The 25,428-nt window shown below is 45.3% G+C and overlaps 1 protein-coding gene across 1 annotated transcript in view; it reads right to left on the minus strand.

The window, feature by feature from the left end:
* The window catches only part of LOC118806494 (receptor-type tyrosine-protein phosphatase beta-like), a 40,368-nt gene that overhangs the window by 11,470 nt on the left and 3,470 nt on the right, over positions 1-25,428 (minus strand). Inside the window, exons 2-18 of the mRNA XM_036567925.1 lie at positions 25,129-25,428; positions 22,665-24,310; positions 19,851-20,112; positions 15,333-15,601; positions 14,543-14,553; positions 14,295-14,416; positions 12,880-13,149; positions 10,877-11,146; positions 9,365-9,625; positions 8,368-8,634; positions 6,971-7,234; positions 5,938-6,201; positions 4,282-4,545; positions 2,998-3,261; positions 2,414-2,683; positions 1,483-1,746; positions 157-423 (exon numbers count right to left, since the gene is read on the minus strand). The exon at positions 25,129-25,428 is cut by the window's right edge and continues 96 nt beyond it. Of these exons, the coding sequence (XP_036423818.1) occupies positions 157-423; positions 1,483-1,746; positions 2,414-2,683; positions 2,998-3,261; positions 4,282-4,545; positions 5,938-6,201; positions 6,971-7,234; positions 8,368-8,634; positions 9,365-9,625; positions 10,877-11,146; positions 12,880-13,149; positions 14,295-14,416; positions 14,543-14,553; positions 15,333-15,601; positions 19,851-20,112; positions 22,665-24,310; positions 25,129-25,428 (5,535 nt within the window). The remainder of the gene's footprint in view (positions 1-156; positions 424-1,482; positions 1,747-2,413; positions 2,684-2,997; positions 3,262-4,281; positions 4,546-5,937; positions 6,202-6,970; positions 7,235-8,367; positions 8,635-9,364; positions 9,626-10,876; positions 11,147-12,879; positions 13,150-14,294; positions 14,417-14,542; positions 14,554-15,332; positions 15,602-19,850; positions 20,113-22,664; positions 24,311-25,128) is intronic.

Here is a 25,428-nt window from a genome sequence, read left to right on the forward strand (position 1 = left end):
TCTGTTCTACAGTTTCTCATTAGGCTGAATGAGATTTTCACTTGTGTTCTGTAAAGCTTGTTCAATCTCACAACAGCAGCTATAAAAGAACACATTTGTGGGCGGGGCTTATACAGTTGGTCAACCAGGAGAACCGTCCTGACCGTGGGCACTCACTTGTCCTGCCTTTGGTTGTTGCCATGTTGGTGAGATCTCCGCTCTGTGTGCGGACGACGGCAGTGTAGAGGCGCCCGGGGACCAGGCCGGTGAAGGCGTGGCCTCTGCTCTCCGCCCTCAGGCTCTGCTCAGCCTGCTGGGATTGATCAGGGTTGAAGAGCGCCAGAGTGTATCCGCTGACCTCGCCCTCCGCCCCCTGCCAGCTGATCCACAGAGTGCCCGTACTGTTCCTGCTCTCCACCAGCAGCATTGGCACCGCCGCCGGGACTACACAACAAACAACAGCAGCGAGCTTTATTAGACCATTCTGACAGCAGCAGGACATCAACACTCTATATTCACATACATCACACGAGTGATGGAACATGTTCTACAAAACCAGCCAGCCAAGATCACTATGCGCAATGCCAAGCGTTGACTGGAGGGGTGTAAAGCACACTGGACTTTACAGTAAACTTAGATTAACTTAAATCCTCTAATCTTCTCGCTTATTACTCTAAAGTTCATTTCAATCAGGGGGTCTTCTATTCCCCCTGATTGATTCTCAGGTGGTCTCTTTTACACAGCAAATCTGCCAGTATCAAATTTAACACTTTCCCTACATGGGTGAAAACATCTTCAGCTCATTCGTAGCTTCACTGCAAATCAGTTTAAGAAAACAGCAATTTTTCCAATACTTAAAACATGTGCAAAAGCACAATGTACTCGTTTTTACAATAATTAAGCATAAAACAAAAAATGACTGGAATAACAGCAGATTTAACTCCAGGATCAACTGTCATCACTAAAACTTCAACGCTGAAAAATCAGCTCTATTTAACACTGTAGAACTTTTTCACACTGTAGGGAAGCATCAATATGGAATTTCTAATATGGTATTGATAACAAATCACTTCCACTTTGTTGTGACTGATTTCAATAATTTACATTTGCATTTTAACCCCTAAATTCCCAAATTACCAGCCATGTTACACCCTAAAGGTTATTCTTCAGCAACTATATGGACTACAATGCAGTGTGAGTTGTTATTATTAAGTTATATAGAATGACAAACAGAAGCCTGACCCAACCGTTAAGTTCAGACTGTAATTTTATATATATATATATATATATATATATATACATATATATATATATATACACACACACATATGAAGTGTCGTCAGCATAAAACAGATTAAAATTGTAAACACTGATTATTGATTCATTTTTCACAGTCATGATGACCAGCAGTAATTCCAGTATTCGACCTAGAATAATATTTTCTGATTAGATAATAAAATACCAACCTCTGATAAATATCACACATCCGCAGGCAAAGCTCACCTGTCCTGGTCCAGATGGAGGACTGGTTTGTGTACTGTCCACTGCGCGTCAGAACCAGCGCCCTGTAGGCTGTGCCAGCAGTCAGGCTGTGGAAGGAGCAGGTCAGCATGGTGGCCCCCCCGCTCCGGCGATCCTGCAGAACCTCAACGCTGGTGTAGAGGAGAACCTCAAACCCATCAAACTCCCCTTCCGGAACTGACCAGGACAAAACCAGGCTGCTGGACGAGCTGCTCTGGATGGATAGGTCAGGAACAGACGCTGGACCTGCAGCGAACACAGACTCACCATCAGATCATAAATATCTGTGTTTAAACTAGAGCTGCAGTGAAGCTCTTAAACCCAGCAAGGGGGAGTGATGGCACTCCGCCGCTAGCTCGGCGCTAACATCAGACCCCATAGAGACGCTGATGGGAATTAGGATTACTGCAGTGGTCATCAGATAAACAACACACAGCAGGGTCCGAAAGTCTGAGACCACTTGAAAATGTAGAATTGTTTTCGTTTAATCCTGGAAATAAACAATAGAAAGTTTCAGAACGTTGAAAATTTAAAAAACAAAGAAAATTCAATGCAATTTGCTGTCATTATACTAATACAGGGTTTTACAGTATAACGAAACACTGTCTGGCTACTTCACTGTGCAGTGATTAAAAATAGACCGAGCTGGGCTTTGGACACCGCTGATGCGCACAGATGCTATAATAAATATACAGCCTTGTGCGACTGGCAGCTTGGGTGTGTGCAGTGTGTATTTATGGAATCGCGCAGTATGATGGGCAATTATAATAAGTGTCAGTAAAAAGCATCACAGAGTTTATATTCATAAAGTGGTGCAGGAAAATAAGAAGTAAAAGAAAGAAGAAAGAATATGTGGCACTGATCATATCAAAGGGGAAGTCCACTGACTGGGGCGTCAGTGTCCAGTACGTACGAGTCCGAGTCTCCGCCGTGGCCGCTTTACTCTGCACCCCCCCGCTGACCGCCTGGACGATGACGCGGTACTGTTTCCCTGGTGTGAGGCGCGTGAAGACGTGCTGGAGCTCGTCCCGCGGCTTCAGGCTACTCCCCAACACAGAACCTCGCTCGTCCTGCAGCTGCACACTGAAACCATCACAGACCCCCAAACCTGCACGCCAGCTCACCAATACACTGCAGTCGCCCACCCCCCCATTAGCCTGCAGGGACTCCACACTGGAGGGCACTGAGAGAGAGAGAGAGAGAGAGAGAGAGAGAGAGAGAGAGAGAGATACAGACACTGTACTGAACTGAGGTGTAGGTGGATATATGTAATATGAATACACAATGTATTAATAATAATAATAATATAATAATACATAAAAATACATAAAAAGTTATTGAACTCAACAGATTTAGCAGTTTAGTCTCTGTGTTTTCTGTCTGGACTGTGGAGCGAAATACACGTTTGAAACTTTAAATCGTGAAAGTCTTAAATTGAAAAATTGTGAAAGGTGAGTTTTCCACATTATGGCCTCCTTACTGAGCGGCTGCAGGTACCTGTGCGTGCGGTGGCGGTGCTGTTGTTGATGAGTGACCCGCTGATGGACTGGACAGTGATGTCGTACTGCTGTCCGGGCTCCAGCGAGCCAAAGTTAATTTCGTTAACGTGTTTAGGGACAGGCCGGAGGTCCAGCGGCCGCCCCGGACCGGAGAGGGACACGCAGTAACTGTCCACATCACCCTGACCCGGCGTCCAGCTGACCTTCACACTGCTGCTCTGACCCTCATTACTGATGTGGATGTTCTTCACTTTACTGGGAACTAAACAAGACACAGACAGCGACTCAGCACAGACAGCAGTCTAACAGCACTAACTGCACAGAAGGAATAAGAACATTATTACAGCGAAATGAATGGGTGATTTTGGAGCTTTAGTTCAAACAGAACTGTGGAAACTTTTTAACTCTATAAACAGCTAAGATTAGCTAACTCTGCTGACTAAAACAGCTAAGATTAGCTAACTCTCCTGACTAAAACAGCTAAGATTAGCTAACTCTCCTGACTAAAACAGCTAAGATTAGCTAACTCTCCTGACTAAAAACAGCTAAGATTAGCTAACTCTCCTGACTAAAACAGCTAAGATTAGCTAACTCTCCTGACTAAAACAGCTAAGATTAACTAACTCTCCTGACTAAAACAGCTAAGATTAGCTAACTCTCCTGACTAAAACAGCTAAGATTAGCTAACTCTGCTGACTGAAAACAGCTAAGATTAGCTAACTCTCCTGACTAAAACAGCTAAGATTAGCTAACTCTCCTGACTAAAACAGCTAAGATTAGCTAACTCTCCTGACTAAAACAGCTAAGATTAGCTAACTCTCCTGACTAAAACAGCTAAGATTAGCTAACTCTGCTGACTAAAAACAGCTAAGATTAGCTAACTCTGCTGAAAACAGCTAAGATTAGCTAACTCTCCTGACTAAAACAGCTAAGATTAGCTAACTCTGCTGACTAAAACAGCTAAGATTAGCTAACTCTCCTGACTAAAACAGCTAAGATTAGCTAACTCTGCTGACTAAAACAGCTAAGATTAGCTAACTCTCCTGACTAAAACAGCTAAGATTAGCTAACTCTGCTGACTAAAACAGCTAAGATTAGCTAACTCTCCTGACTAAAACAGCTAAGATTAGCTAACTCTCCTGACTGAAATTGCTAATGCTAAGCTGACTAAAAAAATTGCTAACACTTGCTGACTGAAATTAGCCAGATTAGCTAACTCCTGGTGGTGTTTGCTGCTGTGAGTGTGAATGGCACAGCGCCACACAGTGTACTGAGCCGGTACCTGTCCTGCCCTCGATGAACTGTGTGCTGAGGTTGGGTCCGCTGAAGGTGGACACTACGATCTTGTAGAGTCGTCCAGGTGTGAGGGAGGAGAGCAGGTAGTGGGTGGTGGTGCCGCTCAAGGTGATCGGAGGAAGCACCTTCATGTCATTGAAGAGAAGCTGAACCTCGTAGTGATCCACATCTCCAGGTGCCGATGTCCAGGTGACCTTCAGCTCCTCTGTGCCGCGGCTGGCCAGCGTCAGGTTCCTCACCGCCGCCGGTACTGAAACAGCAGAGCGGCAGTTAAAACGCTGTAACAGACTCACTAAACTGTGTAAAGAGCTCGTATGATGGACGGACGCATCCCCCTCATTTTTATTATAAGAGTTCGCTGTGGAGCAGTGCAGTGTCGTCATTCTGTGTTCTGCGTTATGACCATAGTAGGAACGTTCTCACTCTGTGGTACATTTAAACGTTCTAAAGCTGAAACGTTCTGCCGAATGGACAGTTTTCCTCCTGACGCCGCGAGATCCTCTGAATTACGAGGTTGAAGTTGTTCATCTCCTATGATCTTACTAACCTGGCTAACCAGCCGGTTTACTTTTCTGTTTGATTATTAGGTTCCCACACCATGATATGATATTAAATATCACAATTATATCCTTATTTCCACTCATTAATGACCTTGTTACTCCAGGCATCCAGTGACGCTCGTATATGACTAAATGAATCAGGTGTGGAACTGTTTCTACTTTGGGCACAGCAAAAAAAATCATACATTTCAAACCATATGTTCACTTTCCAGTGCATACAATCACTGCAAAAACTGCCTCTTTCAAATTTGTTGTTTTCGTGACATCACTAAACCCATTTCACTCACACATTTTCACCTATTCAACCTCCAACAGTTCAGCCCCGCCCATTCACGCTGAAATTACGAGGAGTGTTTTAGCCTAGTCTGCTTTTTTTTTCCTAATTTAGTCGTATCCTGACTCCCCCAATCACACGACACCCCCAGCTCTAGGAGGGTGAAGGTAAACACAGTTCTGAGAAGCTCCACCGCATCTTTACAAACTGACGCTAACGCAGCGTCACTGTACAGCTGAACGCGCTTGGAAGAGAACGATAACCTGTTACCCGAAGAGCTGTTACGCCAGCTAACAGACGCTAGCGTCGTGCTGAGTGATGGGGGGAGACGGGGGGCCATCCTGCCCACCGATCGAACGAACAACCTCCTGGTCTGCTTTTTGATTGAGCAATATAGGACAGCCAGAGAACAGAGCTCATTTACATATCTCAGTCTTAAAGGCACAGTAACTTTTTAATTGTAAGAGATAAAGAGAGGCTGTAAACTGATTATTAAAATGAATTATGGGTGTTTTTGGTACCTAAACCCACAGAAACGTGGGACACAAGCTCTTTAATAACGAATCTGAGATCTGTTCACTCAGGTCAAGAGCTGATCTTGGATCTGTTCCTGTCAGTAAGAACATCATAAATAAGCTGTGAATCTGTTCCTAAATCAGCAGATTTATTATAGAACTCTTTGATGTACTGATGACTGTTTATCTCACAGGTGACTCTTGAACGATTCCTGTGTTGTCATGGGGACGCCCTGACCCTGTGCAGGGACTCACTACTGTGCGCTCAATCAGGTGTCGCAGTGGTCACTCACAGGTGCGTCCATGTGTGGAGACGCTGGACTCATACGTTCCGCTCCAGGTGCTGACGATGACGGTGTAGAGTCGCCCCGGGACCAGCCCGCTGAACACGCACTCGTTTTGAGAGCTTGGAACTGTCCGGTTCTGGTGGAACAGGTTGTTGTGTTTGATGGCCACCTGGTAGTAGTCGAAGTCGCCGGCCGCGTGGCGCCAGTACACCTTCAGAGAGTCGTACCGCGCCATGTGGGTCGCCGTCGGGGTCAGAACGGTGGACGGCTCTGAGGAGGAACGCGGCAGTGACATCACAACTACTGACGCTTACAGTCGCATCAATCATATTAATAATCACACTGATTATAATCAATAACTTACACAGTTCACACTGAAATTATTAAAGGGCCCAGAAAAACAGCCGTTCTTCACTTTTTAAAACGAGTTTGTTAAAGTTTGTACATCTATCTGCCCATTCAGCCTACAGCAGTTTAGCCCCGCCCATTCAGCCTACAGCAGTTTAGCCCCGCCCATTCAGCCTACAGCAGTTTAGCCCCGCCCATTCGGCCTACAGCAGTTTAGCCCCGCCCATTCAGCCTACAGCAGTTTAGCTCCACCCTTTCAGCCTACAGCAGTTTAGCTCCACCCATTCAGTCTACAGCAGTTTAGCTCCACCCATTCAGCCTACAGCAGTTTAGCTCCACCCTTTCAGCCTACAGCAGTTTAGCTCCACCATTCAACTACAGCAGTTTAGCCCCGCCCATTCAGTTACAGCAGTTTAGCTCCACCCTTTCAGCCTACAGCAGTTTAGCTCCACCATTCAACTATAGCAGTTTAGCCCCACCCATTCAGCCTACAGCAGTTTAGCTCCACCCTTTCAGCCTACAGCAGTTTAGCCCCACCATTCAGCCTACAGCAGTTTAGCTCCACCCATTCAGCATACAGTAGTTTAGCCCCACCCCTTCAGTGGGTCCAAATCAGTCACACGAACGTTTTAGGTGGAACTGAGTGATCTGGGCTGTTTAGAGTAACTCAGCTGTACAGTGAGGCTCTTACGCGTTCTCTGCTGGACCACCGTGTGGTTCTCGTACATTCCGCTGCGGGAGCTGATCGAGATGTTGTAGAGCCGTCCGGACACCAGAGACTTGAACACGCACTCTGGACTGGACCTGGACACAGTCAGCGTGTGAACGATCCTCTCACGGTCACTCAGAGTCACCAGGTAACTGTCCACCTCCCCCTGCGCCGGCCGCCACGACACGCTGAGGAAGTCCATCCTCCCATTATTACTGACCGACACCTCCCGCACTGCCGCAGGCACTGCCAATCACACAAAGAGAGACCAATCAATCAAAAACAGCACTGCCAATCACACACACAGAAAGCTCATTCATTTGCAGGCATTTCCAACCACACACAGATAACCTTATCAATTACAGAAATTATTAATTACACACAGATAAACTTATCAATTACAGGCATTACTACACAGAAATAAATGAACTACAGACACTACCAGTCATATACAAAGAAATCAGTTAACTACAGGATTACCAAACATAGGCAAATAAACGAATAAACTACAGGCTTTATCAGTCATACACAGAGAACCTGATCAACAACAGTCAGTATCAATCAGCTCAGTCATCTGCAGGCATTTCTAATCATACACAGACAATAAACTGATGAACGATCAACTACAGACATTACTCATCACACACAGGTAAAATGATCAATTACAGAAATTACTGATTACACAAAGATAAACTGACCAACTACAGACATGACCAATAACACACAGATAAACTAATTATCTGCAGGCATTATTAATTACATACAGATAGACCTCTCAATTACAGGCAGTAGTCAGAGCACAGAGATCTCTCAGTCACCTGTAGACGTTATCAATCGCACTCTGATGCCTCTAAACAGGTCCAGAGGATCTTTATCAGATATGACTAGTGTTGTAAAGTATAAAGGCTTATTATTTAACACTTTCGGGCAACATTGAATAAACGAATGAAAAAAATGGCGAAATCGACACAGAATAATAACATTTATTAGCAGTTATTAAATTATTTCTGCTAACAAAGAACAAAAGCTGTGAAAACAAAGAGTTCACAACTTTTGTGAAGCTGTCAGCTCAAACATAAACATCAGCTGAAAATAGAAGAACATCCTCTCGGACAAACAACAGCCCAGCAGGAAGTCTTCAGACTGAAAGCCCTGCGCATGTCCAGGACTTCCTGAAAATTCCAGGAATATTCCTGTTATTCCAGATAAGAGCAGTTTGGAATTTAACTTCTTCCTCAGACTCACTGAGCTGTGAAGAAATTCATCTTTTGCTTTTAAAGTCTTCATTTAACACTGAACTGATACAGATCAGACGAACGTCCACTGTGATTGACTGACTGACTAACGTTAACGCTGTGTGTGCTGCTATCGTCACTGACCCGTCCGGCCCTCGGACACCGTCTGCCTGGACGACGTGCCGCTGCGCACCGTGGTCACCACCACCCTGTAGAGGGCGCCAGATCTCAGGGCCTGAAAGTGGTAGGAGGTGGCGTCTGCAGGAACGCTCTCGTTCTTGATGATGACACTGTCGTGGATGAGCAGCAGGCGATACGAGTCGATTTTTCCCGCCGCTTTCTCCCACCTCACCTGCAGAGCGTCCGTCCAGCCCTTGTTACTCACCTGCAGCCCAGTAACACCTGCTGGCACTGAACACACACACATACATACACTTTCACAGGGTGACATTTCAGGACTGCAACTGTTAAAAACAATAATAAAAAGTTCTGAACTTTATAATAATTCGAGTGCAGCCCTGTACTGTTATATTATTATATTATATTGTGTTATCTGTGTTGAGTTGAGTGTAATGAAGTTTCCAGATGTAACTAAACGTTCTTCTGTGATCTGCACTGTACTTTACATTAACCATGTACGTCTGCAGTCAGACTCTCACACACAATGTATTTCACATAAACAAGATATCAGATCATAACTGCATTTTCACAGAGTATCAATACCCACAACACTCGCTTCTGTCCTGTTAAAGGATCATTTGATCATATTTAAAATGAAGATACTGGAACACAAACTCATTTCTAAAGGTATCAGACAGTGAAGAGCATCAGACAGGATTCTGGATATTTTCATACATTTTCAGATAAAAATAAATGTATTTCTAAACATATATTTTGTTAATATGGCAATATATTCTAAAAATACATTTTAGTGTTTGGAGTGTATTTCAGCAGTGTGTTTAAAATGGATTTCAAATATACAAAAATACATGTTCATATATTTTTTCACGCTGAGCGTAAAGCGGTTTTCTCCTCTTTTAGCTGTGAGCTGATCAGATTCATGCAGAACAGGAAAATAATTGAGACTCTGTTCTAAAACAGAACGCAGGAGAACCCGTGTGAGGGCAGGTGTGTAACTCACAGGTGCGCGCTGTGACGGAGGCGGAGCTGCTGAGTTCTCCGCTGTTCGTTACCACGGTGATGGTGTATTGCTGTCCAGGTGTGAGGTCACTGAAGCTGCATTCCTTCATCTCTCTGCTCAGAGATGTCCTCTTCACCTCTCCCTTTCCGTCTCTCAGCACGACGGTGTAGTCATCCCACTCTCCCACCGGGGGGCGCCACTGCACCCGCACAGAGCTCTTATCACTGTGACGCACCTGCAGCTGCTGAACTGACCGAGGTGCTGAGAGAGAGAGAGAGAGAGAGAGTACAGAGAGAGAGAGAGAGAGAGAGAGAGAGAGAGAGAGAGAGAGAGAGAGTACAGAGAGAGAGAGAGTGTACAGAGAGAGGGAGAGAGAGAGAGAGAGAGAGAAAGAGAGAGAGAGAGAGTGTACAGAGGGAGAGAGACAGAGAGAGAGAGAGAGAGAGAGAGAGAGAGAGTGTACAGAGGGAGAGAGACACAGAGAGAGAGAGAGAGAGAGAGAAAGTGATGAAGAAATATGTGACAACATTAATAATAACAGATAAAGTTAATTAGCATATAAATTTAGCTTTATAGATAAAAATGTCAGAAACCATTTGGTGATTAGCTGTGGCTTGGTGATAAGCTTTTGCTTGGTGGTTAGCTTTGGCTTGATGGTTAGCTTTGGCTTGGTGATTAGCTTTTGCTTGGTGGTTAGCTTTGGCTTGATGGTTAGCTTTGGCTTGGTGATAAGCTTTTGCTTAGTGATTAGGTGTGCCTTGGTGGTTAGCTGTGGCTTGGTGATTATCTTTGGCTTGGTGATAAGCTTTTGCTTGGTGATAAGCTGTGGCTTGGTGGTTAGCTGTGGCTTGGTGGTTAGCTTTTGCTTGGTGATTAGCTGTGGCTTGGTGGTTAGCTTTGGCTTGGTGATAAGCTTTTGCTTGGTGGTTAGCTTTGGCTTGGTGATAAGCTTTTGCTTGGTGATAAGCTTTTGCTTGGTGATTAGCTTTGGCTTGGTTGTTAGCTGTGGCTTGGTGGTTAGCTTTTGCTTGGTGATTAGCTTTGGCTTGGTGATAAGCTGTGGCTTGGTTGTTAGCTTTGGCTTGGTGGTTAGCTTTGGCTTGGTGATTAGCTTTGGCTTGGTGATAAGCTTTTGCTTGGTGGTTAGCTTTGGCTTGGTGATTAGCTTTGGCTTGGTGATAAGCTTTTGCTTGGTTGTTAGCTTTGGCTTGGTGGTTAGCTTTGGCTTGGTGGTTTGCTGTGGCTTGGTGATTAGCTTTGGCTTGGTGATAAGCTTTTGCTTGGTTGTTAGCTTTGGCTTGGTGGTTAGCTTTGGCTTGGTGATTAGCTTTGGCTTGGTGGTTAGCCTTTGCTTGGTGGTTAGCCTTCGCTCAGTGGTTAGCCTTCGCTCAGTGTTTAGCTTTTGCTCTAGAAGTTTCTCTGACTCAAACACTGAGAGACTGTATAGTTTCGTTAAAGCTGTGCTGGTGAGTGAAACACGTTAGCCTCGTATTCGGTGAGAACGCTGCTTACCCAAACTCCCGTGGCAGTACTGCGTGGTGGTCAGTGAGCCGCTGATCACGGTGACCGCAGCCGTGTAAAGCCTGCCGGGCACGAGGTCCAACCCGGAGAACAGGAACTCTAGCACCGCCTTGTCTGCCGTACGGTTTACCAGCACAGAGGAGCCGTTCAGCAGTAGCACGTGGTAGTACTGCCACTCGCCTTTAGGGGGCGCCCACATCACCTTCAGAGCGGTCTGATCACTGAGACCCACCAACTTCAGCTGAGCAACTTTACCAGGCACTGAGGAGATAGAGAAAAATATACTATCACTTAAATTACCTAATATCACAAAGTCTAGCTCTTTTCAGCTATATTCATTAGCACAAAGTAGAAATGCTTAATTCCGCCACTTAATTTACTCATTTATTTACTAATGTGATTTCTAAACTCTTTAATTAGATTTTCTGGAGAGCATCTGAAGTTTCTTAACGTAAAGATTTTTCCTTCTTTTTTAACAGACGCCTGCGCTGACTAGCATCGCGTTGAGTGATGGTGGGAGAAGGGAGGCCACCCTACCCACCCAGAGAGAGTGAGTCTTGGACTCCCGGCTACGGACGGCTGTAGCATCACCAGGGATCAAACTCGTGATCTCCTGATGAGGGACAATGCTTAGCCGGTTGCGCTACTCGGGAGCCACCAAGAAACGTTTTTGTTTGCCACTGTTACAGTTATGCTAATTTTCGCTAGCTCATCTCTCTGGGATTAACATTAATTTATGTTAGCTCTAAACTAATTACCCACACTGGTTTTAATTCTGCTGATGGCAGCTCCAGCTTAAACACAGACAATTGAATTCTGTATGACACGTTACATATTCTTTACTTTGTATGTTGCAGTTTTTCAATAAAGACTTAAAGCCTCACTCTGAATTTTACTGGAGTGGACTGTTAGCCTGTTAGCTATCTGAGCTATCTACTTAAACTAAACCACATTCTTACACAGAGTAGTGGTGGGAATAAGTCGATTCTCAGATGCGTCGCGATGCAGACGTGGACGATTCTGAATCGATTCATAAATGTCAAAAATCGATTTTCTACATATTGATTGATAACGTAATGTTGACGGAGCACAAAAGGCGGAACTTTGCAAAGTGCAGAAGTGCAGCGCCCAGGCAGTCTGTGGCAGCAAACTGCATATAAACTAGCGCAGGGGTCGCAACCCAAATGTTAATAAGACTCATTTTGTCCTTTCAACAAAAATCAAACCACCTTAGGAGCCACAACACTGAGTCCATTTTACCATCTTGGCTGTAAATGTGTCTCAGTCAGTGCTGATGTCCCAGTGTAGTCTACAAATATAATACGAACAAAAACACAGACTTACTTTACTCTGCTTTAAGCTGTAGCTCAGCTATAGCCACTTTTCTCACATCTCCAGCAGGAAACTTTTCCACAAAAGTAGAACAGTTTCTTGTAAAATGTCTCTCAATTTTCTACTTTTTATGAGACTCAAGTCGCTTCTCATTCACCAGCTTCTTGTTCAAATTTTCCCGTTCCACCTTAAATGGTGCCTGAGGCACCAGAATGTAACTGCTGCACCATTTAAGGTGCAACGGGAAAATTCGAACGAGGATCTTCTTCATTTCATTGCAACAGCGCATTTTATCACTAATGAATGGCAGCAGCATCTCATGTGCTCCAAACAAGAGCAGCGAATGAGAGCCTTCCAGTTCAGGCCACATCACTTCCACAGTGAGAAAAAAGAAATCATGTATAGAAAAAAAGATGCATCGATAATCGTTTTTTAATCACATCGCAGCCTCTGAATCGTAATCAAATCAAATCGTGAGGTGACTAAAGAGTCCCACCCCTAAAACAGAGTGTAACTAGTACGGTTCTAGACATTTTACTCCATATGCAGGCAGTTTATGGCTGATTGTACAGTAATGTAGTCTCTCTAATATGTATATTTATGGTAATATCACTGCTTCCTTACAAATAATCTGCTGTGTTACCTGAGTCTCTGTGACTCACCTGTCCTGCCTGTCGCTCTGACCTCAGAGCTGAGCTGTCCACTTCTGGTCTTCACAGTCACCTGATATGCTCGTCCAGGTGTGAGTCCGGTGAAGTGACAGTGGGACGTGTTGGGGTAGAGGGTGACCCACTGATGTTCAAAGGAGGAGGAGGAGGAGGATAAATTGACCAGGTAAGTGTCCACTCTGCCTACTGCAGGAGTCCAGGAGGCATTCAGAGTGACCTCGCTTCCATCATTCTGCAAAAGCAGACTGCTCACAGGAGCCGGAGCTGCAGGAAGAACGCAAACAAACAAATAGGCTGAAAAACAAGCTCCACCCATAAACAGCACCTGACCACTGGCTCTGTTAAACAAGCTCCACCCATAAACAGCACCTGACCACTGGCTCTCTTAAACAGTCTCCGCCCATAAATAGCACCTGACCACTGGATCTCTTAAACAAGCTCCACCCATAAACAGCACATGAACACTGGCTCTCTTAAACAGTCTCCGCCCATAAATAGCACCTGATCACTGGCTCTCTTAAACAGGCTCCGCCCATAAACAGCACATGACCACTGGCTCTGTTAAACAGACTTCGCCCATAAACAGCACATGACCACTGGCTCTCTTAAACAGACTCCACCCATAAACAGCACATGACCACTGGCTCTCTTAAACAGACTCCACCCATAAACAGCACATCACCACTGGCTCTCTTAAACAGGCTCCACCCATAAACAGCACATGACCACTGGCTCTCTTAAACAGACTCCACCCATAAACAGCACATGACCACTGGCTCTCTTAAACAGACTCCACCCATAAACAGCACATCACCACTGGCTCTCTTAAACAAGCTCCACCCATAAACAGCACATGACCAATGGCTCTCTTAAACAAGCTCCACCCATAAACAGCACCTGATCACTGGCTCTCTTAAACAGGCTCCACCCATAAACAGCACATGACCACTGGCTCTGTTAAACAGACTCCGCCCATAAACAGCACATGACCACTGGCTCTCTTAAACAAGCTCCACCCATAAACAGCACCTGACCACTGGATCTCTTAAACAAGCTCCACCCATAAACAGCTCCTGACCACTGGATCTTCCACTGGATTGGAAAATTCCAATAAGAAGCTGGTGAACAGAAAACCAGCTTCAGCTTTGTGTCTGTAATAGACTCGACGTGGTGTCTGAGTCTGTGTGATGCAGTTCTCCATAAAGACTGTTTATCTATGCTAATGTACTTCAGTCCATGTTTATAGATATATAAACGTGCACCTCCACACAGTGCGAGACCAGTGTGTGGTGATTTTGGAGCTCTAACGCTCTCCACTAATCTCAGTCTTTATTTTCATTAACAAAAGATTTCCTCCACAAAAATCTCTTACAGGAAGCCATCACTGTTACAGGAAGAGGCGGAGTCACCTGTCTGGACCTCTTTGCTTGTGTTTCGTTGCTTCTCAACAGCCTCCGTTACCACGGTGACGCTGTAGAGGGTTTCCGGGGGTGAGGTCAGAGACGACGCAGGACGTGACTGTACTCCCAAACTTCAGCCTTCGGACGGGCTCAGCTCCGTGACTCACAATTACCCAGAATGCCTCTCTCCGCCCTGGACCTGGCTGCCAGGAAAGGCTGATGTTGGTGGAGGAGACGGAGACCTGCAGATCGCTCACCGCCGACGGAGCTGCACAACAGACCAGCATATAGAAAGCACAGATAAACGTATTATTACGTATTATTACGATCAGTACAACAGCCTCCCTTAATAATGCTTTCATCCCTACATAAAAACCTCAATAAATGCTCCTATATGCTACAACAGGAGATATTAGTCCATAAACCACCTCAATAAACGCTCCTATATGCTACAACAGGAGATATTAGTCCATAAACCACCTCAATAAACGCTCCTATATGCTACAACAGGAGATATTAGTGCATAAATGAGTTATTTCTGCCCAGTTGGATTCTCACTGTTGTGTTCAGGGGACTGAGGTCCCAAATCTGGCAGGAAATGGTTTAAATAAGCTGCCTGCCCAAAACAAGAAGCAGAGGAGCGACGCTAGTTGAGGAATGTGTCGTTACAGCAGCGTGTTTAGTTCTGGACATTCTTTCCATCTCTATTCTCTATTGTTTACACTGTGTGTGCCCAAAAAAGAGAGAGCTGATCTGGTTTCCTGTCGTCTGGAGCTGTGTCCGGCCCTAACGACACATTCCTGATCCGGACACCTTCGCTTTTAACTTTCCCCTCTCTGTGGCACTGAGTTCAATTTAAATGTTGAAGATGGACCTGACTGTGCTGGCATTCTCCTGTGTTTATATGTGAATACATTATAGCTGGGAATCATTTGTTTTGAGTTGTAAGAGTTGAATTTCGTGAGAGTCTGTTGTTGTAAACTGTCCTGTTCAGAAGACGTTGTGCTTCTGATGCTAATGTAAACAAGACAGAGCTCCACCTATTGCCGCAGTGCCTGTGAGCGCTGTGGATGTCTTGCTTCCACTCTTGGCCTCTAGGCGGAGTGTGTAGAGCGCTCCGGGTATGAGGTTGGTGAAGCCAGAGCGCGGTTCGGCACTGCCCTCCACTCTGGTCTTCTTAGCCACGGTTGTGCCAGTGTCGGACAGCACCAGCTCATACCAGTCCACCCGGCCTCTGGAGCGCTGCCACTTCACCCGCAGACCCGGACTGGACGACTGATCCGGAACAATCTCCAACCTCGCTGGCTTCTCTGGGACTGCAAACAGAGAAACAGACTGGGTGAGTTACGGTACGGTCACTACAGATCGGCGATCAATACGGACACAGAAATATAACAGACTCAGAAACCACATTAAGTCTAGAGTGTGTAAATCCCCCCTGGTATTCGGGGGTCCCGTGTCTGTCTGCTAACTCTCTCTCCATAGCGGCGCTGATGCTTCAGTGTGAGTAAATGTTTGTTTATCAGCTGTTCTTCTGTAGAGTCTCTGTTCTAGTGCGGTTCTGCGCTCTTCCTCACAGCAACTGAGATCTTCCTCGTCTCCTCTTCTGTCTTCAGTGTGAGAAATGAGGAACAGTCACTCTTCACTCCAAACTCTTGGGAAACTGGGCGAGTTTTCAGATTTACAGATCTGCTGCAGCTCATTGTAAAGTGTTTCAGAGGAATCCGGGCAGAGTTACAGTTTCTAGGCTATGAAGGACCAACTGGGTGAACCAGTCTGCTACAGCGCCACCCTAAGGCAGAGCAGTGCTGTAGCTCTAGTTAGTTAAGAACACCAGAGACAGAAGCTGATTGTGGGGGAAGCAGATAAACAATCAGCTTCAATGAATCTGTGTTTGAGGGTCTATTTTTCCATAATGGACAGCATAATGTCATAAAAAGGAAATTTGATTTTAAACATTTGGGGGGTCCAAGAGGATAATTAGGAGTTCCCTCTGTATTCCACACCTTGCTTACAGACCATGGCTGGCAGCGAGGAAGGGACAGAATCTCCTGAAAGTCTGTAGCAACACCAGTTATCAGACTCACACTCCCGACGACAGAGCCAACGCGTGTGCTGCTGTGTCTCCAAAATTGAGCCCTTCATCATTTCAAAAAGGAGTCAATCTGAGAAACAGCCCTGACCTCACATGTACTGAGAGAGGAGCACTGCTGTAAGATTCACTAAATAATAACTGAAAATGCAGCATGAAAACAGGAAAAAGTAGGAACGAGGACTCCGAGGAGCTCTTACACAACCTGTGAGGACACCGGAGTGCTGAACAGCTTCCTGTCTTTGTGCTGCGATGAAACAAGTTCAAGATTGAGGAGGAAGATAAGATTGTTTCAGCTTCTCAGAGAACAGAGTCGAGTTATGTGCATCCGAGCAGGAGGGACAGCAGATATCTGACCATACTGAATAAACCCTGACCTTCTCAGCAGATCCCTGATCACACTGAATAACCCCTGACCTTCTCAGCAGATCCCTGATCAAACTGAATAACCCCTGACCTTCTCAGCAGATCCCTGATCACACTGAATAAACCCTGACCTTCTCAGCAGATCCCTGACCATAGTGAATAAACCCTGACCTTCCCAGCAGATCCCTCACCCTTTCAACAGAACGCTGACCTTTTCAGTAGATCCTGACCATGTCAGCAGAACTTTGAACATACTGAATAAACCCTGACCCTGAATAGATGAACCCTGACGACTCCTCACACTATTAGATCACATAATCTTCTAAGAAAATAAACTCCAAAAATCATAACCTTAATTATACATTCTTAAGAAAGAGGTCCGATCTTCTGAGCAGGTGTGTGTCTATGATCATTAACAGTAGCCACGTTTACATGCAGCCTGATAATCCGTTAATCCGACTAAATAGCTCAATCGGAATAGAATACGTCCATGTAAACATCTCAATCGGAATAGTCTAGTCCGATTGAGGCCATTCGGAATACAATTTCAATCCGATTGAACGAGGTGGGTAATCCTGTAAATAATCAGTTAAATAGAAGAATAATGTCCATGTAAACACCTGTATCTGATTACATTCCCTATCGGAACGTGTAAGTACGTTCTGCGCATGTGTGTCGCGTCATATCAAAAGCACAGCACTCAACCGGGTCTGGCAAGTTTATACCGTTCAACATGGCGGAGCAGAAACTGGTCTGCAGAGGAGACGAAGTTTCTGCTCTGATCTTTAAAAGACGGCGGCGGGACAGACGTCCAGCTTATGTGTCTCAGAACACGACGTCTTCCTCTCGGCCTTCTTTAATAAGGACATGTGAAGGACGTTTTCCTGAGTCTGACATTTTAAATCAGTTAAAAACTCCAGCGCGCCAACTGGAAACTCATCTCACTCGGACTGGAGCTCAGGTGATGCTGGTCGTCATGGTAACGTCTACACTAAGTGGTACTCCACACATGCGCGTCATTTTGGATCGGATTACTTGTAGTGAGCATGTAAATGAAGATTTTCATCAGATTGTTGAGTAGAGTGAACATATAAACACCTCAGTCTTAATCTGTAATCGGAATCAATCAGATTGGCAAAAAACTTTGCATGTAAACATGGTCAGTGTTTCCAGTGGAAGGCGGTGAATGAGAGACGCTCTGGAGAGACTGAGGGATGAATCTGCTCTACAGTTTTACATTCACTGTTTAGAGTTTTCGGTTCTGCACTGATGTTGTTCTGTCACTCAGGAATCTTTGGCGTCATAAACAGGAGCCAAACTGATCCTGCAGGTGTTCTGACAGGTTGATTGATACCGTGTGCTGAATCTACGGAGAGCAGAGCAGATATCAGTCCTAAACGAGGCCAACTGCACCTCTCACCCTGACGACGGTTCTACAGTTATTCAGCGCAGGAACCTCAGGAAACACGCTGAATTTCCATCACGCTCCGCATGCGGAAGCTGCAAGGCCACCGAGGAGCCGCAAAAGGTTCCCTGCTTAGAATGCAAAGTTCATACGTGCGCACTCGAATCTGCCCCCCCCAAAAGAAAACACAGCAGCCTCCTGCATCCGCTAGAACGAGGTAACAATGAGGAAGGGAAACGGCTGAGGGAGAGGGAGAGAGAGAGAGAGAGAGAGAGAGAGAGAGAGAGAGAGAGAGAGAGAACTTTCTGGAAATAAACACTTAAAGACACGATGCCCTCGCATTGTTGCTGAGTTCTGCCTTATCACACACAGACCCTCCTCAGTCTTCCTCCACAGCCGCTCAGAGATCTGCTCCAGCGGAAACTTTCCTCTATCAGCTGTAATGTTTTTGTGTCAGACTAAGCAGTGATTTAAAAACCTGCTGGGTGTTTCATTTTATTTTCTCCCTGAGGTCCTTCAAGGTTTTTGTGGTTTCATAGATAACTAATTTCTACATGATCATTTTTAACCTGTCTTTAACCCTCACAGTCAATTTTTACAAAATATTAGTTACTGATTTTAAGACTGCTGTAGGCTGAATGGGTGGAGCTAAACTGCTGTAGCTGAATGGGTGGAGCTAAACTGCTGTAGCTGAATGGGTGGAGCTAAACTGCTGTAGCTGAATGGTGGAGCTAAACTGCTGTAGCTGAATGGTGGAGCTAAACTGCTGTAGCTGAATGGGTGGAGCTAAACTGCTGTAGCTGAATGGGTGGAGCTAAACTGCTGTAGCTGAATGGTGGAGCTAAACTGCTGTAGACTGAATGGTGGAGCTAAACTGCTGTAGCTGAATGTGTGGGGCTAAACTGCTGTAGGCTGAGAGGGCGGGGCTAAACTGCTGTAGGCTGAGTGGGCGGGGCTAAACTGCTGTAGGCTGAGTGGGCGGGGCTAAACTGCTGTAGGCTGAAGTAAAGGAATGAAAACTAAGAAAGTTCTGAAGAGTAAAATGTAGAATGTGTTAAAGATTCTGCACTGTTTCTCGTTCACTATTCAAACTGAATGTAGTTGATCATGTTGATCTGTTTGTATTAAAAGCTCAGTTTTTAGTCTGATCTCTTCAGTGAAGCTCATATTCAGACTCTCAGCTGAATCTGATCTGCTGATCAGAGGATTTTGTCACTTTTAGTGATCTAGTCGTGCAGCTTGAGTGCACACTGTCATTAAAGGAGAAACACCACCAAATATTAGGAAATTCAAAAAATCATGTTAAGATTCGACTTTTCACTCAGACTGTAAAGCTGATAATATAATTTATAAAAAAAACTTCGTATTAAATTAGAAAAGATAGAAGCATTTTCACTCGTGCTCTCCGACGTTTGATCCCTATTGTATGTAAATGTGCTATATTTGTGACATCACAAAAATAATTCATTCAAAACAGGCTGTTTTTGCAGCTTAGTTTCCGTATATGGACTGTATGTGATTATTACCTGATTATGAACCCTAGAAAGTAAAGTTTCCACTTGACGGTGAGTCGCCTGCACGCGTTATTTAAATATTAGAGCATAAAGTCTGACACTTCTGAATGTTATTCATATCAACAGTCCTGTTAAAAATGTTTATCCTCCGTGAGACTCAAACATAAGCAGTCATAAGGCAGGCTCACCGGTTTGGAATGAGATGTTGAGGCGCTCTCCGTCCGTCCTGGAGATGATTTCTGCTCTGCAGAGCGTTCCTGGTGTTAAGCGCTCCAGTGTGCAGGTGAAGGTGTTGGTGTTGGTGTTTATGCAGTGTGCTGATCGGCCACTTCCCTCCAGAACGCTGAACACGCACGGCTCTCCGGGTCCAGAGAAACTCAACACGGCCCGATCCGTCCCGGCTACCACTTCACTTCGGTTCACCACACACCTCACCACCGTCGTGTCCAGCTAAGAGAGTCATCAGGCAGTGCAGGAAAATGAGCTTTAAAACAGCTTTTAAACACAGAAAACTGCCCTAACTGATCGATTACCTGAACCTACCTGTACAAATAACCGCAAACCACGTACTAAAGTAACAAATGTTCTACTGATGGTGGTGTTCTGTTATAAAATGGTTCCAGTTCTCACGCTTTCAGGGCCTTTACAAACAGCATATAGTATCATAAACACACAAATTCAATAACTGATTAAATGTTTTTTTTTTTAATTTCTCCAGTTGTCTCCCCAGTTTGGTTGAGTCCAAATTCCACCCACCAGCAATACCACCAGTGCGGGGGTGGGGAGGGGGGTGAAAGCGAACACAAGCTTCCTCTGAGTTATGTGACGCGCCACTGCATCTTTCTGAACCGCCGCTAATGCAACGCCATTCCTGGCCACGGACGGCTGACGGCTGTAGCGTCACCGGGGATCAAAGTCGCGATCTCCTGATGACAGAGCCAACACTATTATTATTAATAATAATAATAATAATCACAGTTCACAGTTATTCCACCAAGAAGTGTAGTTTGTTTAGGGTTGGCAAAGCAACCATGAACCACTGAACAAGGAGAAGAACCTTTGCTCACTATAACTGTATATTACAGTCATTTTATGAACGTTTTGTTATGGCTGAGTAACACGCTAACCTGCTGTAGCATTAGCAGGAACTGGGTTCTCCTCTGATTTAATGTAACCTGCACCAGTAAACACACACCTGCTGCTCTGTAAAGAGCCTTCAGCTGACCTGATAAATGAGACACTCAAATAACGTATACGTAAAGAAAGATGGTTCTTCAAGGGTTCTTTACCAAAGAAAATGGTTCTACATAGAGCCATGAACACTCAAACAACCTTTTGCATCTCTAAAGGGTTCTTTGCATCATGCAATGGTTCTTCAGATTGATGGAGAATGTGCTATAGATGGTATGTAGAATCTTTTAAACAAGGGTTCTGTATATCACCCAAGAGGGCTCTTCTACTGTTATGATGTCAAGCTGGTAACAATAGAAGAACCATTTTGAGAGCTATTTAGAACCTTTTTCAACAAGGTTTTATAGGACAGTATAAAACCACAAAATAACAGTATTTACAAAGCAATGAGAACAAAACACCTTTAAGGAAGAAGCAATGTCCCATATGGAAAATATATATTCCAAATGTGTTTATCAAATATATTTTTCCAATATACAAAATGGCCAAAAAATATGTTTGTTTAATATGTATTTAAATGCATTTATCAGTATTAGTTATTATCTGTGTTGAGTTGAGTGTAATGAAGTTTCCAGATGTAACTAAACGTTCTTCTGTGATCTGCACTGTACTTTACATTAACCATGTCCGTCTGCAGTCAGACTACTCACACACAATGTATTTCACATAAACAAGATATCAGATCATAACTGCATTTTCACAGAGTATCAATACCCACAACACTCGCTTCTGTCCTGATAAAGGATCATCTGATCAGATTTAAAATGAAGATGCTGGAACACTAATTAATTTCTAAAGGTATCAGACAGTGAAGAGCATCAGACAGGATTCTGGATGTTTTCATACATTTTCAGATGGATTTGATAAACATATTTACATACAGTTATTTCTGTATGGAACATTTCTAATGTGTAATATTTCCCCATACATTTTAAAATAAATGCATTTTAATATCCTGAAATACATTTTAGTGTTTGGGGTGTACTTCAAATATTTAAAAAATTCCATATGAGACATTCTACCATCAGTTAGCACCAGGTGCTTCTTTAATGTGCTCTGCCGTCATGTTGCTGTTTTCTGCCTTAATTTCATCGAGATCCCCTTTAAAGTTCGAGACACCAGTTTAAAATATTAAAAATGTTTGTATCATACTAATATTAAATGTTGTGAATGAAAAAACAAAATGTAAATATAATAATCACAGCTTGAAAATGCTAATCGTAATCTAAGAACTGTCTGGGCTGATATTCTAATGAGCACACTTGGTAGAGTGACCCTGCTGTATCCACAACTCACTAAAAATATTATCCAGCCTTTATGAGGTGACATCTTAAACAAGATAAAGATAATGCACTTTATTGCTGGATGTGCATCCGCAGAACATTATAGAGCCGCTGTTAGATAAACAAACAGACAAACGGATGAACGAACAGACGGATGAGCTCGTCTTATCACTCAGTTTGCTTGCTTGGTTAGCTTTCGCTTGGTGGTTAGCGTTCTTTCTGTAAGCTCCTCTGACTCAAACACAGAGAGACCGTATACATTTTAGTTAATGCTGTGTGGGCGGGGGCAAACCACATCAGCCTTGTGATTGGTGGGGGACTGCTTACATAAGCACTACCACAGATTAGGACCGACCCATTTACATCAAAACAAAACAATTTTAGCAAAACACATCAACCATTTATTGGGCACTGGACAGTTATTCACAGGACGTACGAATATTGAGAACATTATTATCTTATATGTTTCTGTAAATGCTGCCCTGAAACGCTGTGTGTGTTTAGTGTGAGTGAAACACTGTGACTCACCTGAGGCGTAGTGCTGGGGGCTGCAGTAGTGGGCGCTGTTGTGGAGGCAGTAGTTGTAGTTGGAGCAGTAGTCAGAATTACTGCAGTGGTTGGGGGGGAAGTTGTGGTTGGTTGTGCAGTTGTGGTTGTTTGTGCGGTTGTGGTTGTTTGTGTGGTTGTCGTGGTGGTTGTAGTTGGATTAGTGGTGGTAGTTGCAGAGGTGGTGGAGGTGAACACGGTGGTGGGGGCTGTAGTGGTGGGAGCTGTGGTGGGGGCTGTGGTGGTGGGAGCTGTAGTGGTGGGGGCTGTGGTGGTGGGGGCTGTAGTGGTGGGGGCTGTGGTGGTGGGGGTAGTGGTGGGGACGGTAGTGGTGGGGGCTGTGGTGGTGGGGTCCGGAGGTTGGGGGTGTGTGGTAGCGGGTGCGGTGGTTTCAGAGTGGTGTGTGGTGATTTTGGGGGTGGATCTAGCCGGGATTTGAGTTGTTTGAGTAATGTGAGTTGTGTTCACAGCTGGTTTGGTTACTGAGGCTCCTCGGCCTGTGAGCGGTGAAGCCGTGCCAGATGCCTTCACCCCTCCAGCCTCTGTTGAGGTTGTACGGTGCGTCTGAGCGTCGGGCACTGAGAGGGGCGGAGCTGAAGCTGTGGATGGAGCGCTGGAGGCGAGCGTGTCTGCAGTGGAGGAGTTTGTGACTGACAAGGTCTGAGGGTCAGTGGTCACAGGAAGTGATGCGGTCTGCGTGGCGCGGCTCACTCTGGGGTTATGGGTAATATCCGCCGTGTGTGAGGTTGCGCGGTGCGGGAAATCCTGGTGTGTTTGGTGGGCGTTTGTGGAGATCGTGTGTGTGACATTACTCATCTCATTCCTCGTCTCACGGGGGAGCTGCGTGACAAACTCGTCCACGACTGCTTCCTGTCTGTCTGTGGTCATGTGACCTGTGGTGAGAGGTTCAGCCTGGTTTGTGTGAGTTGACAGCTCCTTATTAATGGCTGTGGCTTCACTGGTGCCTACAGTGACCACAGTGCCCGTAATGCCAGCTGTGCCCGTAGTGCCTACATCACCTGTAGTGCAAGCTGTGCCCATAATGCCCGTAGTGTTCATGGTGCCTGTAGTGTCAGCAGTGCCTTTAGTGCCTGTAGTTCTAGGAGTGCCCACAGTGCCCATAGTGCTCATACTGCCTGTAGTGCCCACAGTGCCTGTAGTGCCCACAGTGCCCGTAGTGCCCACAGTGCCTGTAGTGCTCATACTGCCTGTAGTGCCCACAGTGCCCACAGTGCCTGTAGTGCCCACAGTGCCTGTAGTGCTCATACTGCCTGTAGTGCCCACAGTGCCTGTAGTGCCCACAGTGCCTGTAGTGCTCATACTGCCTGTAGTGCCCACAGTGCCCGTAGTGCTCATACTGCCTGTAGCGCCCACAGTGCCTGTAGTGCCCACAGTGCCCGTAGTGCCCACAGTGCCCGTAGTGCTCATACTGCCTGTAGTGCCCACAGTGCCCATACTGCTCATACTGCCTGTAGTGCCTGTAGTGCCAGCAGTGCCTGTAGTGCCAGTCCGTTTGGTTCTGGTTCTGACCGTGCGTCCAGTGTGGGTCACAGTCTGTCCAGTTGTAACAGGGATCCTCACTGTGGTCATCTGTTTGGTCGTTCTGTTTGTGGACGCTGTAGATGGACCTGTTTAAAGAATAAAGGTTTATCAGAACCACATTCATGTCCATCATTAACAATGACACTAACATTTACACTATTATTAATACTATTATTAACACTAACACTAGCATTTACGTTATTATTAACACTAATATTTGCGCTATTATTAACACTAACATTTACACTTTTATTAATATTAACATTTGCACTATTACTAACTGTATTATTAACACTAACCATTCATATGTTATTAAAATGTGTGTGTGTGTGTGTGAGTGTGAGTGTGTGTGAGTGTGAGTGTGTGAGTGTGTGTGTGTGAGTGTGTGTGTGTGAGTGTGTGTGTGTGTGTGTGTGTGTGAGTGTGTGAGTGTGTGTGAGTGTGAGTGTGTGAGTGTGTGTGTGTGTGTGTGTGTGTGAGTGTGTGAGTGTGTGTGTGTGAGAGTGTGTGAGTGTGTGAGTGTGTGTGTGTGTGTGTGTGAGTGTGTGTGTGTGTGTGTGTGTGTGTGTGTGTGTGTGAGTGTGTGTGAGTATGTGTGTGTGTGTGTGTGTGTGTGTGACAGCTGACCAGGCCTTGAACACTGAAGCTGACATTCGTGTGTAAGTGCTGCACTCAGTCTGTAACCCCCCCCAATCCAAATAATCCAAATAGGGTCAGTTATCATAAAACCAACAATGAAACTCTGATTATTTATATAACACAGGCTGCAGTGACACATAGAGATTACAGCCATGTAGATCTGCAGGGTTTAAAGCAGAATAACTGCACTGTGAAACCGGCCTCTTCAGGACGGGCAGGTTACCGTAGTAACACCTGTACGCCTGTGTGAGTGCTCTGTCCTCACCTGCAGCCTCACAGAGTGATGTCAGCGCCGTCCGGCCGTCCGAGCCCCTCATGTACCAACTCGAGTATCGCGGCTCGGGCTGGATCACAGCCCGCCGTCCCTGCTTCTTCAGGAACATGGGCCAGTGCGCCAGGCCGAACGTGCCGCGCTCATCGTAACATTTCCATGTGGGGGCGCTGCCGCAGTCTTTCAGCCGCACTAAGCGGGCGTGCTTGGGGAGGGCGCTGCTGGGGTTGGCCCACAGGCAGCCAGAGGACTGAGGGTGAACCAGCTTCAACTCGGCCGTCCAGCTCCAGTTCT

The sequence above is a fragment of the Colossoma macropomum genome, unplaced genomic scaffold (genome assembly GCF_904425465.1).
Source record: "Colossoma macropomum unplaced genomic scaffold, Colossoma_macropomum, whole genome shotgun sequence".
Taxonomy (NCBI): Eukaryota; Metazoa; Chordata; class Actinopteri; order Characiformes; family Serrasalmidae; genus Colossoma; species Colossoma macropomum.